General features: G+C 33.4%; 2 protein-coding genes across 3 annotated transcripts; both read left to right on the top strand.

Moving 5' to 3' along the window:
* The first annotated feature begins 300 nt into the window (after positions 1-300).
* cept1a (choline/ethanolamine phosphotransferase 1a) lies at positions 301-10160 on the top strand. 2 transcript variants are annotated; one of them, XM_042729444.1, is made up of 10 exons: positions 301-566; positions 682-784; positions 1866-2273; positions 3669-3816; positions 5323-5464; positions 5691-5775; positions 5984-6115; positions 6561-6719; positions 7026-7151; positions 8371-10160. In XM_042729444.1, the coding sequence occupies exons 3-10, from the start codon at positions 1923-1925 to the stop codon at positions 8506-8508; spliced, it is 1281 nt and encodes a 426-aa protein (XP_042585378.1). In that variant the 5' UTR covers positions 301-566; positions 682-784; positions 1866-1922; the 3' UTR covers positions 8509-10160. The 2 variants fall into 2 exon arrangements, with proteins under 2 accessions (XP_042585378.1, XP_042585379.1); XM_042729445.1 differs by having other exon boundaries at positions 1917-2273.
* Positions 10161-11531: 1371 nt separating this feature from the next.
* On the top strand, positions 11532-15330 carry LOC109059028 (DNA damage-regulated autophagy modulator protein 2). The gene is made up of 7 exons (XM_042729450.1): positions 11532-12258; positions 12541-12608; positions 13277-13419; positions 13495-13672; positions 13793-13875; positions 14903-14995; positions 15146-15330. Exons 1-7 carry the CDS (start codon positions 12128-12130, stop codon positions 15266-15268), a joined length of 819 nt encoding a protein of 272 aa, XP_042585384.1. The 5' UTR covers positions 11532-12127; the 3' UTR covers positions 15269-15330.
* The last annotated feature ends 40 nt before the right edge of the window (positions 15331-15370 follow it).

Here is a 15370-nt window from a genome sequence, read left to right on the forward strand (position 1 = left end):
TTAGTACACATTCATGAGAAACCATACCATCTGCTTTATACTGCAGTACTAACGAATGAATGAGGCATAGATAGATAAATAGATAGATAGATAGATAGATAGATAGATAGATAGATAGCATCTACCTGGATGATGCCACGGCAGCCACAGTACATTGACTGTATTTTATCGCTTGCTTTTTATATATATATATATATAGATATATATATATATATATATATATATAATATTATATATATATATATATATATATACACACAATAATCAGATGTGTTGATTATCGCGTGCTTTTATTTTGAAATGTGTACTTCCGGAAGGTCGGTGTTGTAGTTGCGTTGTTGAAGCGCTTTTCGCGCCTCCGCATCTCATCCACGCCGTTTACCCTGCTGTCGGTTAACCGGTTAACCATCCTTCACCTAAGCGTTTTCTCCCTTACCGTGAACGTTTCTTCGTCCCGGCATTTTTATTTATTTATAATTAATTCAAGAATTCAACTTTTGGCGTCACGCGGACATCTCCAGTGTAATGCTCCGGAGAGAAAAGACATCTTCACCACGTAAACAAAGGTACTATTGATCACATCCCAGCTTCATTAATCACGCTGCATCTAAAAACGTGTTTAACATAATTACAATTGTATACTTATATCACATTTATCATCTTGTCTGACACGTTTCACAGGTCGCTGTCAAGCTGACGACGTCACTCTTTGGATTGTTATCAAGCTGACGTCATCCTCCAGATTTTAAAGGGCTGTTATAAATCATATAAATAGAGTTAACGGGTGAGTACGTCATAAAACATACGGCAGATCAATGCCATAATTTAAGGGTTTAGTTTTATTAGATCCCAGTGCATCGTTCTCTTATCTTCCTGTCCTGTAACTGCCCTCTTCCTGTGCAGGCAGGTGTATTTTAGGGTGGTGGGTAAACAAAAGTACTGTTAATCATAGCCGAACTGCATTAATCACACCTCCTCTAAAATGTGTTTGATATAATTATAGTTGCAAAAAATAAATATCACATATATATTTTGTTATGCCTAAAACAAAAAATGTATATAAAATGATATAGGGACTGAAGAACCTATTAAATTACAAAAAAAAAAAAACTCAACTATATACTTCTGTACTCATTAAAGCTCACAAAATCTTTAAGTTGAGGTCGAAGACAGAGCAAAGTATTTTAAAAGACATGAAAGTATATATATATATATATATATATTTTATATATATATATATATATATATATATATTTTATATATATATGTTATATATATATATATATATATATATATATATATATATTATATATATAATATATATTATTATATATATATATATTTATATATATATATATATATATATTTATATATATATATATATATATATTATATATTTATATATATATATATTATATATATATTTATATATATATATATATATATTATATAACTATATATATAAATATAAAAGCGCTGGTAGAATATCTCCTACATTATAATGAAATATTCATAGCCTGTAATTTTAATGTAAAATTTAAAATACTATTGATTTAAAATTGAATTCAAATGGAATATATGGCTAATTTTGTTTTAGTGGGAGAAAACAGTCCTCGTACCATTTGATCTTAAAATTCTCTGTTGTCCTTGAGCAATACATTTAGTTTGTTGTTTGTTCCAGACTGTAGTGTAGCTTGACTGTAGCGTACAGAAATCATTTACTTAATAGCAGTTAACTAAGTAACTATTACACCACCCCACAAAAACATATTCTGTTAATTATAAATTCCAGTTTTTCAGTAGTGTCAGAGTGCTTCCATTTGTTAAAAAATGATTTATGCATGCCACTGTATTTGCTCCCATAGATCTGATCCCATAATCTCATTGTGGATTCAACACTCCCCACGCCCACACAGAGAAGCATGAGCTCACACAAGAGACCTGTCCGGGCTCGGCCCGATTCAGACAACAATTTCTTAGTGGCCCGTGACCTGAACGCACCAGGTGTGGAAGAGGGGCCCGGTCTCCTGGCCAAGCTGATGGAGCTTCCCTTAGCCCGTCTGTCCCGGCAGCAGCTCAAAAGGCTGGAGGAGCATCAGTACAGCAGTGCGGGACGGTCCCTCCTGGAGCCCTTCATGCAGGTGTTCTGGTGCTGGCTAGTGAGCAAAGTGCCTCTCTGGATGGCACCGAACCTCATCACCATAGTGGGACTCGCTACTAATATTATCAGTACTCTGATACTGGTGTACTACTGCCCTACTGCCACCGAACAGGTATTGTGCACTTCCACTGCTTCAGTAGATTCCATTACTGGTTTAAACAGATCAGCTACAAACCCTCATTCATTTCGTTTTCACTTGCTAACAGTGGTATAGTACAGATTCAAATTAATGTCAATGAGAAAAATATGTAGCAGTTATTTTAATTATTATTGATTATTTTAATATCAGTTTTAGTGTAGTTGTTATTATTTAGCAGCAGTTACACTGGTCAGTTACATTAGGTCTCAGTTATTTTTGCTGATTTTAATATCGGTTTGAATGTAATTATGAATACTTAGAATTAAACAGCGGTTGCAACGGTCATTATCATGATATTTTATTATAATATTAACAGTTATAATCGAATATTTAGGAGCTTTTGCAGTGACCACTATTAGGACGCTTTTTGTTGTTGTTGCTTTTAATATCAGTTCAATCAATTTATGAATACAAAGTAGCTTTTACAGCACTTATCTGGTCTTTTTGGTTGATTTTAATCAGTTATATTTAAATTATGAATATTTAACAGCTGTTGCAGTGGTCACCAGTAGGACATTTTGTTGTTGATATTAATATCGGTTTTAGTTTTAGTCTTAATAGTTATTGCAGTGGTCAGCATCATTGTTTTTTGTTGGTTTTAATATCAGTTTAGTAAACTTTAAGTATATAATATCTATTACAGTATTATACTTTTTTGTTGTTGTTGATTACTTAAAATTAATCAGATTTAAGATCAATCTATTTATGATTGTTTAGTAGCTATTACAGTGGTCACCATTAGAACATGACCTTTTTAAATGCTTAAAATCAGTTTTATTTAGTTATTAAAATTGGTCACTATTAGAACACTGTCTTTTTTGTTGATGTAAGCATCAGGTTTAGATTTAGTTCACTTGTAGCAGTGACCAGTTGGACATGATCTTTAGTCAACTTTAATATCAGTTTCATTTAACTTATGCCGTAGAATGTGGTCTTTTTTGCTGATTTTAATATCGGTCTAAGTGTAACTATAATTATTTAGTTGCAATTGCAGTAAATTCTTGGCTGTTCTTCTTACAATGCCTTGCATATAGTTTATGAAGGCTATAATTTAGTATATTCTGAGTTCTCCAGAGGAGATAATTGCTGTGTATTGTCAGGCACAGCTTGTTCTGTCAGCTGTAACAGCCTGTGTTTATCAGCTATGACAGTCTTATGATTCCTGCTGTTATGGAAAGCATCTACATTGTTCAGGTCTGCTATATGACACCCGTTATTGCATACCATTTGTATCCACAATAAGGCTTATAGAGATAAAAGAACACATTCATATCCGCCTTTGTGGCAGTATGAAGTTGCATTTTAGTCACTCGTGCAGTTCAAAGCATCAAAGTGGACAGAAATTTAAGCCTGTTTTATCTTTTTCAGGCACCAACGTGGGCATACTTAGCCTGTGCTTTGGGTCTGTTCATCTATCAATCATTGGATGCCATAGATGGAAAGCAGGCACGACGGACCAACAGCAGCACACCACTTGGAGAGCTCTTTGACCATGGCTGTGACTCCCTCTCTACAGGTCTGCTCACGTTTGTGTATGCAAATACAGACAGCTACTATATTACACTTAGGTCCATGGCACTATGTTTTATTACTTTATTATTCAATTCATTTAAAAGATTGAGCTCTATACACTACCAGTCAAAAGTTTTTGAACAGTAAGATTTTTAATGTTTTTTTTTTTAAGAGTTCTCTTCTGCTCAGCAAGCGTGCATTATTTGAACAAAAATACAGCAAAAGCGGTGATGTTGTGAAATATTTTTACTATTTAAAATAACTGCTATCTATTTTAAAATGTAATTTATTCCTGTGATTTAAAAGCTGATTTTTTTAGCATCATTACTCCAGTCACATGATCCTTCAGAAATCATTCTTATATTCTGATTTGCTGCTCAAAAAACATTTATTATTATGTTGAAAACAGCCGAGAAGGTTTCAGGTTTCTTTGAAAATTCAGAAGAACGGCATGAAATCTGTAGGACGGTAGACCTCCAGGAGCAGGGTCGGAGACCCCTGGTATAGTGTATATAATGTTACAAAAGCTTTTTATTTCAGATAAATGTGGATTTTTGGATCTTTCTATTTATCAAAGTATCCTGAACAAAATGTACTCAATTGTTTTAAATATTGATTATGGTAATAATAATAATAATAATAAATGTTGTTTCTTGAGCAGCAAATCAACATATTAGAATGACATCTGAAGGATCGTGAGACTGAAGTAATGATAAATTACATTTTAAAATATATTCAAATAGAAAGCAGTTATTTTAAATAGTAAAAAATAAAAAATTTATTTTGGATCAAATAAATGCAGGCTTGGTGAGCAAAAGAGAATTCTTTACAAAACATAAAAAATCTTACTTTTCAAAAACTTTTGACTGGTAGTGTACATTTGAGTAGAGATGTATAGATCAAAATATATTATCTGTTAATATAAACAGATGATAAATTACATTGGCTGAAGCCTAAAATTCTAGACACACTGGGCTTAAAAGCAAAAAAAATATATAAAAAAAACTTGTCTATTGTAAAAAGCTATTCTATTCTATTATAATATTACAGTTATTTATTTTTATATTATAATGTATTTCTTACTAGAATAATGTGGATTGGTGTTCTATTTAAAAAAAAATATTGTTTAAAAATAGTTCATTAGTTCAGCAATGTATCATCCATCTCACTTTACAGTTTTATTAGATCCAATTTCACATGTAGGTACTTGTTTATTATCTTAAAGATTATTTTATTGGATGTTAAAATATCCGTTTCTGGTCTCATTTTTGGGCTGCTTTTCTGTGCATCCCTAAATATAGATATACACACACATATCAGAAGTCGGAAAGAGCTTTATTACAAATTTTTTTACACACACAAGGAATTTGACTTGATGACAAGAAATTCCAGTGCAGAAGAAAGTACAGACATAGTGCAACATACATGGTAGTGCAGACATACATAGGAATAACACAGTAGAGATGGAATATAACACTATATTGTTGTTTTGTGTCTTTCTCTGATGCAGTGTTTGTGGTCCTGGGCACCTGTATAGCAGTGCAGATGGGCACTCACCCTGACTGGATGTTTTTCTCTTGTTTTGTGGGCATCTTCATGTTTTATTGTGCTCACTGGCAGACGTATGTTTCTGGAACGCTGCGCTTTGGCATGTGAGTAAAAACTCTCCTCTTAATCATAATCAGTGACACCTTTACTTCACCTTCAGTACACAGATATTATGAATGTTCAGTTCTGCTCATGGGAAACCAGCAGCTTTCAGACAGCTGTTGTACTGTAGACAAAGGGCTACAGAAAGAACAGGAAAAGCAAGAATTGAGTGAGATTGATAATTAACTCATTTTATTTAATCTTTTAATCACTTTTTTGCTTGTGCAGAATTGATGTGACTGAGGTTCAAATCTACATTATAATCATGTACTTACTGGCTGCCTTTGGAGGAACGGCTTTTTGGCAATCTGTGGTAATTTAAATCAATCTTAATTCTTTCATGTTTTGGTCATATGATTAGACCATATGTTCAACATGTTAAATCTGCATATCATGGTCAGTCAGGAAATCTGATTCTCTTGCATGCTTCATGTGTTCAGTGAAATGCAGAATCCCAATGAAAAGCACTCATATGTGATGACTAAGAACAGGATATGAGAGATTTGTTTTCAATCTTTCAGATCCCTGTGATAAATATCCAGGTTAAAATAATACCGGCCCTTTGCACTCTTCTGGGTGCCATTTTCTCCTGCACAAACTATTTCCGGGTTATATTTACAGGCGGAATGGGCAAAAACGGATCTACTGTTGCGGTAAGTTAAAACTTACGTGTGGGTGGTTTCTGCACCACTATAAAGAAATGAAAATGAAACAAAATGACAAAAATGCATAGTGACAAACACTGTCGTTCAGTGCTTGGATGTAAAAATTCATAATTTTGTGTTATTTAATGTATTTTCTGAAAGTAAACTGCTTTTTTAATTGAAATAACATAGTTTACTCAAGTTAACTGGACCCACCTAAATGTTTTTTTATATATATAATTTCACCAAAAGCATGTTAAGTATGAAATATCTTTGTTTGTGAAATGAGTGACTGAAGACTGCTGTGAAATATGTATGGATCAGACATATGCATTGTTAAAGATACATGATGTGAACTAATTATCAAAAAAAAATAACATTATAAAAAAAAAAAAATCTTGTTACTATATGTCTCTCTAAATTAATCACACAACTGCTTTTCTTCTTTTATCAGGGAACTAGCGTTTTGTCTCCATCCTTCCATATAGGAGTGGTAATCACACTTGCTCTAATGATCTATAAGAAGTCATCAGTGCAGTTATTCGAGAAACATCCCTGTCTCTACATCTTAGCGTTTGGTTGTGTCTCAGCCAAACTCACCAACAGACTGGTGGTAAGATCCTCAATGACATCAATATACTGTATTTATTTCAGCTTCACTAAATAAACTGCTTTTAAGACATTCTGTATGAATACTGTTGACAGATTATTGATATATCTTTACCTGAACATTTAGACTTTGTTTGGTTTTTTTAGCTGGTAGGAAGAATTATGGCATAAATATGTTGTTGGTAAGATTTCATGCATATTTTGATATAAATACTAAACGTTGTCTGTAGTTAGACATCTGTCACACCCAAGCCGCATTAGCATCAGTTAATGTAAATGTCACTACAATCACATCTGCTTTGTTTTCTAGGTTGCTCATATGACTAAGAGTGAAATGCATCGTAACGACCTGGCCTTCACCGGACCAGCGCTGCTGTTCCTGAACCAGTACTTCAACAGTTTCATCGATGAGTACTGTCTTCTTTGGGTTGCTCTGGTACGTGTAACATCTGTCTGAAAACATGGATTTTCCTTGCTCTTCTGAAATAAAGAGCTCAGTGTAGTATGTGGATCTGCTTTGATTTTCACATTGCATGGCTTCTTACAGTCTGCTGAGAGTCGTTATTGAAACAAAGGTCATTCAGAAACCCTCATGGTCGTGACGTCACAATTACAAGCACATTCAAGTCAACATGATATCAGAATTGCCATGATTTACATTCATAATAAACTTTCCTTGTCATATTATACACAATGATGCACGTGATTTCAAATTTAAAAAGAAGTCTTTAATATAATAACCTGCTCTTCTTCTGAAACAAACACATTGAGGTTTGTATGGAAGCCCATTTCCGCCATTGAATGGAAAAAAATATTGCAACTTTTTCTCACAATTCTGATTTTTTTTTTTCACATTTCTTTTTTTTTTTTGAATTGTGTGATATAAATTCACAATTGTGATTTATAAAGTCAGAAATATGAAATGTAAACTAAGAATTGTGAGTTATAAATTCGCAATTGCTAGAAAAACGTCAGAATTGCCTGATTTAAACTCTTAATAAATAAGTCTGAAACATGCAATTGCAACTTTGTAACCCACAATTCTGACTTCATAACTCGCAATCACGAGTTTATATCATGCAATTCTGTGAAAAAAAAATAATTACAAGATGTAAAGTCACAACAGCCTTTATTATTTTTTTATTCAGTGGTGGAAACAGACCTCCATAGGTAAATGTATGTCCAATTTTTTTTTTCTTTACTGAACATCCTGTTTCACATATGTCTGACGTAAAATGGATTGTGAATGGGGTTTCAAATTGACGTTAACATTTCACCATTTCATTCACCTATTTAGTATTCATCTCCTTATTACTCATATCACTTGTGAAGATACTTGTTAATCATATCCACAGTATAGAAGTCTTAAAGTTACAGTAGCATCAGGGTCAGAGAGAGGGTGGAAAAAATAAATGATGACTTTTTTTTTCTAGACACCTTAACTAAAATTGTAATCAGAAGGGGACATGCTGTATAAAAGTGTAGATCTTAACTTTTTAACTGTACACAGTGCCTGACCTTCACCTTTATTTAACCCAAAAAAGCATACAGTACCTCTTAAAAAAAGCTCATGCAATTCACAGCTTTTAAGTTTTTTAACTTGACTTATCAAAAATGCATTTGCCATGCTTTAGCTTTTTCCTTTGTGTTTGTAGGTGCTGTCAGCGCTTGATCTGCTGCGGTACTGCGTGAGTGTCTGTAACCAGATCGCCACACACTTAAACATCCGTGTGTTCAGCATCCAGCCTCCGTCTCCATCCAGAGTTCAGGCAGACAGCAGAAATCACCACTAACCTCGCGTCCCCTCTCACACAAACACCTCCAGTAGGTCACGCATTTTCAGTGAATGTAAAACACGGCTCACAGAGACCGAGCCCCAATGGCTGCAGTTATGAACTTTGTTCTCATAATGAAGAGCGAGGATATTTGAAGGATGAAAGGGAATATTAAATAGAATATACATCCTACGGTTAAGAACGGCATTCAGTTGTCAGTATTTTGTTGTTACATGACCAGTTTTGTTTGCCATAGTTGGAAGATTTGCCAAAGAGGCCACAACTCTTAATGTTTAAAAAAATATATATTTTACAGTTTAAATGTTTTATTTTTTTATTTTGTGTTTTTGTTTTATTTTGTTTTGTTTTGCACCCAAGTATTTTGCCCAGAAGTATAGAATTCATTCCATTAACAGGCAACAATCCATCTGAATGTGATTTCGTAATTACAGAATGCTATAGGCGTTAACTGGAAAATGAAATGTCAAAATTTAAACTTAAACACCAGTGTCACTGTTGCCAGTACAAAGCTGTGCTGTTGTCTGAGAGGAGCAGAGAGCATTCAGAGAGAGGTAAGAGATAACATCAGACCTTATGACAAGAAAAACAGGCGCAAGAGTTTCAGAGCCTCTCATCTGATGTCATTCATTAAACTAATCTAATACAGTATGTATCATTTTTCTTTCTATGCATTTGTTACCTTGTGTTTGTAGTGTTTTGAAGGGGATTATTATTATTATTATTATTATTATTCAGGTATGCCAATGTCACTAAATGATAAAAACTGTATTATAAACAGTATTTTGATAGTGCTGTATTTTCCTAATAATAACTGGGGCCACGATAGACGTCTAGAATGGTTATAAGTGAGTTACACTGTACAAATATGAACCCTTAATAACACATTAAAACCTTAAAAGCAGTGTTTGTGGTCTAAATACTTTAGTTAATGTGAACTTGTGCTAATTTATTTTTGTGCCTTGTTGGTATACTCCACTATGCACAGAAAAAAGTTGGACTCAGCGATTTTGATATTTTTTAACCTCTTGTGTAAATCATATTTTGTTTGTAAGCATCAAACTCAACAAGGATGCAATTTCATATTCCTGCATGTTGCGTTATTAAATTAGCATTCTGAAATCAGTCATTATATATATTTTTTACCTTCATGCCAATTTGTTTTAGAGAAAACTGTTTTTTTTTTTGTTTTTTTTGACAGATTTATATTGCAAAACAATAGACGTTAACTCTGCGGTTCTGTATGAGGTGCTTCCAAGTGTAGAATATGAACAGAGCGGCCAAACTCCATGTAAATTTCTCAAAATATGTTATTGTTTTGCATCTACCTCTGAGCAGTTGCTTGTACATGTTATTTTAGTCTCTCGGTTTGAGACTTTTATTGAAATTGTTTTAATCCTGCTGTGAACGTTATGGGTTTCTGTGTATTTGTGTTTCTCCCTGTTTATTTTTATTTTTTATAATACGTCACCCGTTCACCCGGGCCGCTCTGAGGTCAACCAAAGCAGCAATACACACATAGTTGAAGAAAATTGTCTGTGACGGCATCTACAATACATGTATCATTTTTGTTGTTGATTTACAGCAAAAACTTTACTTTGTAATAGACTAATGACCATAAAAATAAAGATTGTCATATTTATGTTAACAGATTTCTTGATCACTGCCTCAGTTTAGTTTTAGTGTAGTTATGTTAGCAAAAATGTATGGTTTTGGACATGCCATAACTATTTAATCAATGATATTAAAATAACACTGCATAGTAGTTTTCCTGTGAAGAACAGTTTGGAACAACATATATGCTTGTATAATCAGTGAATATTCTCTTTAAGTCACATTGGTATTTTAATAACCCCTTAAGTATTTTATAAGAACTCCAGTGCTGTGCTTTTTGTAAATGAACAGTGTGTATCTTTCAGCTACAGTCATACAGTATTCAAAAATGAATCATCTCTATTGTGCAGCAGTTAATGTGGGCCTTATCGCGTCCAAACTCTAACCAGCCTAACAGTGTTTGGTGTGGCCTTTCTGACCAAAGTGGCTCTTTCCAAATGGGGCCTTTTAATTCACATCAAATCCATGCACTTACTCTACAGTTACTGTAAAACTGTTGATTTAAACACCTTAAACAAAACTGAAACTTATAAATCTTAAGTGTCAAGATGCATATAATACATATTAGGACATTATTTATATTTTCTCACAAAATTATTATTAACATAATTCTCACTTCTGTAATACATCTTGTTTTCTGCTTTTTTAAATTAGTTTTGATTTAAAACCATCTGGGTTATTAAAGTTAACTATAAGATAAAAAAAAAATACTTCAAATAAAATAGAAAAATAAATCTTAAATTTTATTTCAGCGAGTTGACAAAAAAAATTCTCATATAAATAATAAACTAACTGAAATGAAGAAATTAATAGACTATACAGACTAATGAATAAAACTAATGAAAATTACTAAATCAACAAAATTCATTGACATGAAAAGAGAAAAAAAATAACTATATATATATAATTATTTTTTCTCTTTTTTCATGACAATGAATTTTTGTTGATATATTTAGTTATATATATTTATATATATATATATATATATAATATAATATATTATATATATATATATATACATATATATATATACATATATATAAATAACACTGATCAGCATTAAATATATGTTTGTAAAACAGTAATAAAAACAAAAATTTTCATACATTTTTTATGTCACACTCAAAATGGCCAATATTTAGGTTTTGAAGAAATACACTTAATGCGAATGCATATTTGTCAGTTATGCATAAATTAAATTGTAAGAAATGTGCAAGATTTCTGAACGGAATAGGTAACACTCCTAATACATCTATTTGATTTTATATCTTTCAAAATGCTTTTGTTCAGATTGTATAGAATCCGCTTAAAACTGTCCATTGTGAAACCTTTTTTAATTTTTATTAAAAAATATATATATATACTAAAAAATTACATTATACATTTTTGATGTGTTTTTTGTTAAATTGCCATGAAAATATCACCACCATGCAAAAGAATGTTATGGTCCTTCATTTTGTTTGTGCAAAATATAATATCTTAATTTTATCTTTATATTTTTGTACGTTATTGTTTATTTCCATGAAGTTCATCCTAATATGTTAGCCACCGTGTGCAGAGGACAGAGGACACTTTTACATTTTGTGAGCTCAGAAAAAGAAATCACACTGAATGAGTGTCAGCTGACTTTGGTCACAGGACTTTAGGGAGAGCATCAGAAAAACCACATGCTGTTATTCAGATTTTAGAGGCACTAACCCACTCTAACCACCTCTGATCTGTCTCTTTATATGTCTGTGTTTGTGAACATTCATTTCTGTGATTAATTCGGCTTCATCAGACGATGTTGATGTTCATTTGATTGGGTGATGCTGAGTCTCATCTGACCAGAAGTCCCCTTATTTCTTTTTGCATGAGGGGGTTCTGAGTCTTGTGTTTGTTCAGTTTTGATGTGCATCCTCCTGTCTGTTGGGTTGATTTGACCTTTAAGCAGATGTTGTGTGTGTTACTGATTGTTCCTGATGTTGGTGATCTCTGTGAGTGAATATCTGTATGTGAGGGCAGCATGTGGTGGTTTCAGCGGGGGCTTTGTGCTCTCCCGGTGGCTCTGGTTATCTGGTCATCTGCTACATTCCTCATCTCTTATGCCATAGCGGTCGTGTTGGGCCATGCCGACCTACTCGTTCCATACATAAGGTATGTTTTTCATTTACATTTGTACTAGATGTCCATGAGAAGTCATGCATCTTTTTAGGCTTGGAGAAACATTTTATGATGTGAGATCTTGAATACTTGGAATGTACGAGGTGAAAATAAATCATGCATTTTTTTTAATGTAATATCACTTTGATGGCTGTAGATCAGGGACATTCTGTGAAATACCATCTTAATCTTTCAGCTTTAGTCAACTGCTTCAAAATCATACTTTGTTTTATTTCTGTCATCTTTCAAACTGTGCATTTATTATTTTGTTTGTAGTGACACGGGCACTGAGGTTCCCGAACGCTGTGTGTTTGGCTTCATGCTGTCAATCTCAGCTTTCCTAGGTACAGTAAATCTGCATTTTTTCATTTTGAGTTCTGTATTCTGTTTCAAAATGAATTTGAAAAGTCAATGCTTTTTAGTGCATAGTTCCCTCACATTGATTTAAATCCACTAATTTGTAAAGGGGGACAAAATGACAATTTTCACCCGAGATTTGGAGCCAAATTTCAGAGGGATAAAAATGACTTTAGAAAGATGGCAGCATCTATTACTTTTACAGAGATTGGTAGGTTTGTTAGTAAAATCTGTTGACTTGAGCAATCTTTGTTGCATTAGACGCTAATGGTGACAGTTCAAAAGTTATATATAGTGTCAGTTATACCCTCAAAAACATAAAATATTTCCCAATAATAAGCCGTGGGTATTAAAGACATTTAAACAACTATTAAATAAGAATAAGGTAGCTTATTATTATCATGATATTTTAGCTAAAAGGGATATTCAAAGAGAAAAGGCAAATTAAAGTGGATTAGGCCTTATATAAACAAAAAATGACAACAGGGTAACTCGAAACAGGCCTGGGAAGGAATTAGAAAGATAAGTGTTCCACATAAGAGAAATGGAAAGGATAAATGTGACCATTACTGATGAATTAGCGAAAATGTTAAATCGTCTGTGGATATTTTGGGAAGACTGATTCATCCCTGCTCTCCTGTATGTGTGTTTGCAGGGTTGGGCACCATGTATGTTCGACATAAACAAGTTCAGGCTTTGATTTCGGCCTCCGAGTCGGGTTTACAGCTGCTGAACTACACAGGCCTCCTGATGGGAATCACCAGCACTTTTGGGATGTGCGTTGTGGCCAACTTTCAGGTGAGACCCACAGTTAAATTCTCTGATCTGAGCGTTTAGTATCAGTTCTCTGAAACTGTTTTTATATTCCTCCAGAAAACAGATATGACATCCATCCACCTTCTCGGAGCAGGCCTGACCTTTGGTCCTGGGACGTTGTATATCCTGGTCCAGACTGGCATGTCGTACCGCATGCAGTCGCGTTTCCACGGCAGGGATATTCTGTGGGCGCGTATGGCTGTGGGAATGTGGTCGTTCATTAGCATCATTACACGTATCCTTTAACTCAATATATGCACAATTATCTCCGTTTGTAATGATTCTCTCTATTCCTTATAGTCCAGTTGTGTCAGTACTCTTATACCTGTTCTGCTTCTTTGACTGAATCTGTCAGTTTTCATATCCTCTGTGTTAATGTATGATGACCTGCCTGGCGTGGATGTAGCTAATAAGTTACACTGGCAGCCCGGAGAGAGAGTAAGACAGATGATACGCTTGATTTGAAGTTACTGTTCAGTGTCTTTTAATATTTCAACCATAGTTCCTACATACATACTGCACCTGTATGCAAATGTTCTGTATGCAAATGACTTACTATAGTTGCCAAAGTATGCAGTGTACAAGAGAAGGTGCTCTTTGGAATAGTAAATTCCAGTTCCAATGCACTTCTTTTTGGGGGGTGTAATATGTACTTTAACTGCATTTGTGAAGGTATGTGAGTGTAAAAAAAATCACATTAAGTCAACACAATATAATGAAAGTTCAGCTTTCATGAAAATACACTGGTTTAATATAATATAGCAATAATATATAATAATAATAAAGTTTGATTTTAGGAAAAATTACATTAGGTTAGTGTTATGTAGGCAAGTTTGTGTATGAGGAAAATATTTCTGATGGAAACACTATATTTATTTATTTATTTTTTTCAAAGAAGTCTCATGTTCACCATGGCTGCATTTATTTGATATAAAATGCACAAAAAACTGTAATATTGTGAAATATTATTACAATTCGAAATAACTATTTTTTTATGTTAATATATTTTAAGATGTAATTTATTCCTGTGATGCAAAGCTGATTTTTCAGCATCATCAATCCAGTCTTCAGTGGCACATGATCCTTCAAAAATCATTCTTATATACTGATATGCTGCCCAATTATTTTTGGGGCTTAATTTTGCTGTTTAATATTTTGGGGAAACAGTTTTGTCAATGATTCTTTGATTTAATTAATTTAATATTTGAAACAGATCATTTGTTTGAAATAGAATCTTTTGTAACATAAATGTTAAAATAAAAAAATTTAAATTATAAAATACATAATTTAAAATTTAAATGAAATTACAATTGACAAGAAATCGAATACAAAAATGCAAAATAATCATATTTATATGAGAGGTGATGTGGCCCCTTTACCTGCTTCAGCATCACATCTTCCTGTTTCTGAAACTGGCCTAAAACTACCTACAGTTCTGCAGCATTATTACTGTACTGTACTTTAGGGTTTTCTAGCACACCAGGTCAGTGCTGCAGCTGAGTGGTCTCTGGCATTCTCCTTCATCTGCTTCTTCCTCACGTACATACGTGATTTCCAGGTATGATCTGTTACTATGGTGGTTCATGAATTAATCGCAATTTATCGTATAATGTACAATTCTGCTTATTTTTATCTATTCCTAGTATGTGCATAAAATACAATTTGCAAACAGTTTGCCACGTGTTTAACTAAACCTCTTTTGTTCCAGAAAATCTCTCTGCAGGTTCAGCCTGTTCTTCAGAGTAACCATCTCTACGACGATCCTCACTATGAAGACAGAGAGCACATGCAGCATGGAGAACGCTCACCTCTGCTGGCTGGTGCCATGTAAGAGACACTGCCACTGTGTGTCTGACATCCAGCACTGCAGTCATATTCAGTGGACTCTACTTCACAAACTTGAATGTTTCCAGAGAAACTTTTCACATTTAAG

This window comes from Cyprinus carpio, chromosome B8 (assembly GCF_018340385.1).
Source record: "Cyprinus carpio isolate SPL01 chromosome B8, ASM1834038v1, whole genome shotgun sequence".
In the NCBI taxonomy this organism is placed as follows: Eukaryota; Metazoa; Chordata; class Actinopteri; order Cypriniformes; family Cyprinidae; genus Cyprinus; species Cyprinus carpio.

Coding starts and splice junctions, on each gene's coding strand:
- LOC109059028 (XM_042729450.1), top strand. CDS start 12,128: ATGTGGTGGTTTCAGCGGGGGCTTTGTGCTCTCCCGGTGGCTCTGGTT. Junction 12,609..13,276: donor GTCAATCTCAGCTTTCCTAG/GTACAGTAAATC, acceptor GTGTGTTTGCAG/GGTTGGGCACCATGTATGTT. Junction 13,420..13,494: donor GCGTTGTGGCCAACTTTCAG/GTGAGACCCACA, acceptor ATATTCCTCCAG/AAAACAGATATGACATCCAT.
- cept1a (XM_042729444.1), top strand. CDS start 1,923: ATGAGCTCACACAAGAGACCTGTCCGGGCTCGGCCCGATTCAGACAAC. Junction 3,817..5,322: donor CTGTGACTCCCTCTCTACAG/GTCTGCTCACGT, acceptor TCTCTGATGCAG/TGTTTGTGGTCCTGGGCACC. Junction 5,465..5,690: donor GGAACGCTGCGCTTTGGCAT/GTGAGTAAAAAC, acceptor TTGCTTGTGCAG/AATTGATGTGACTGAGGTTC.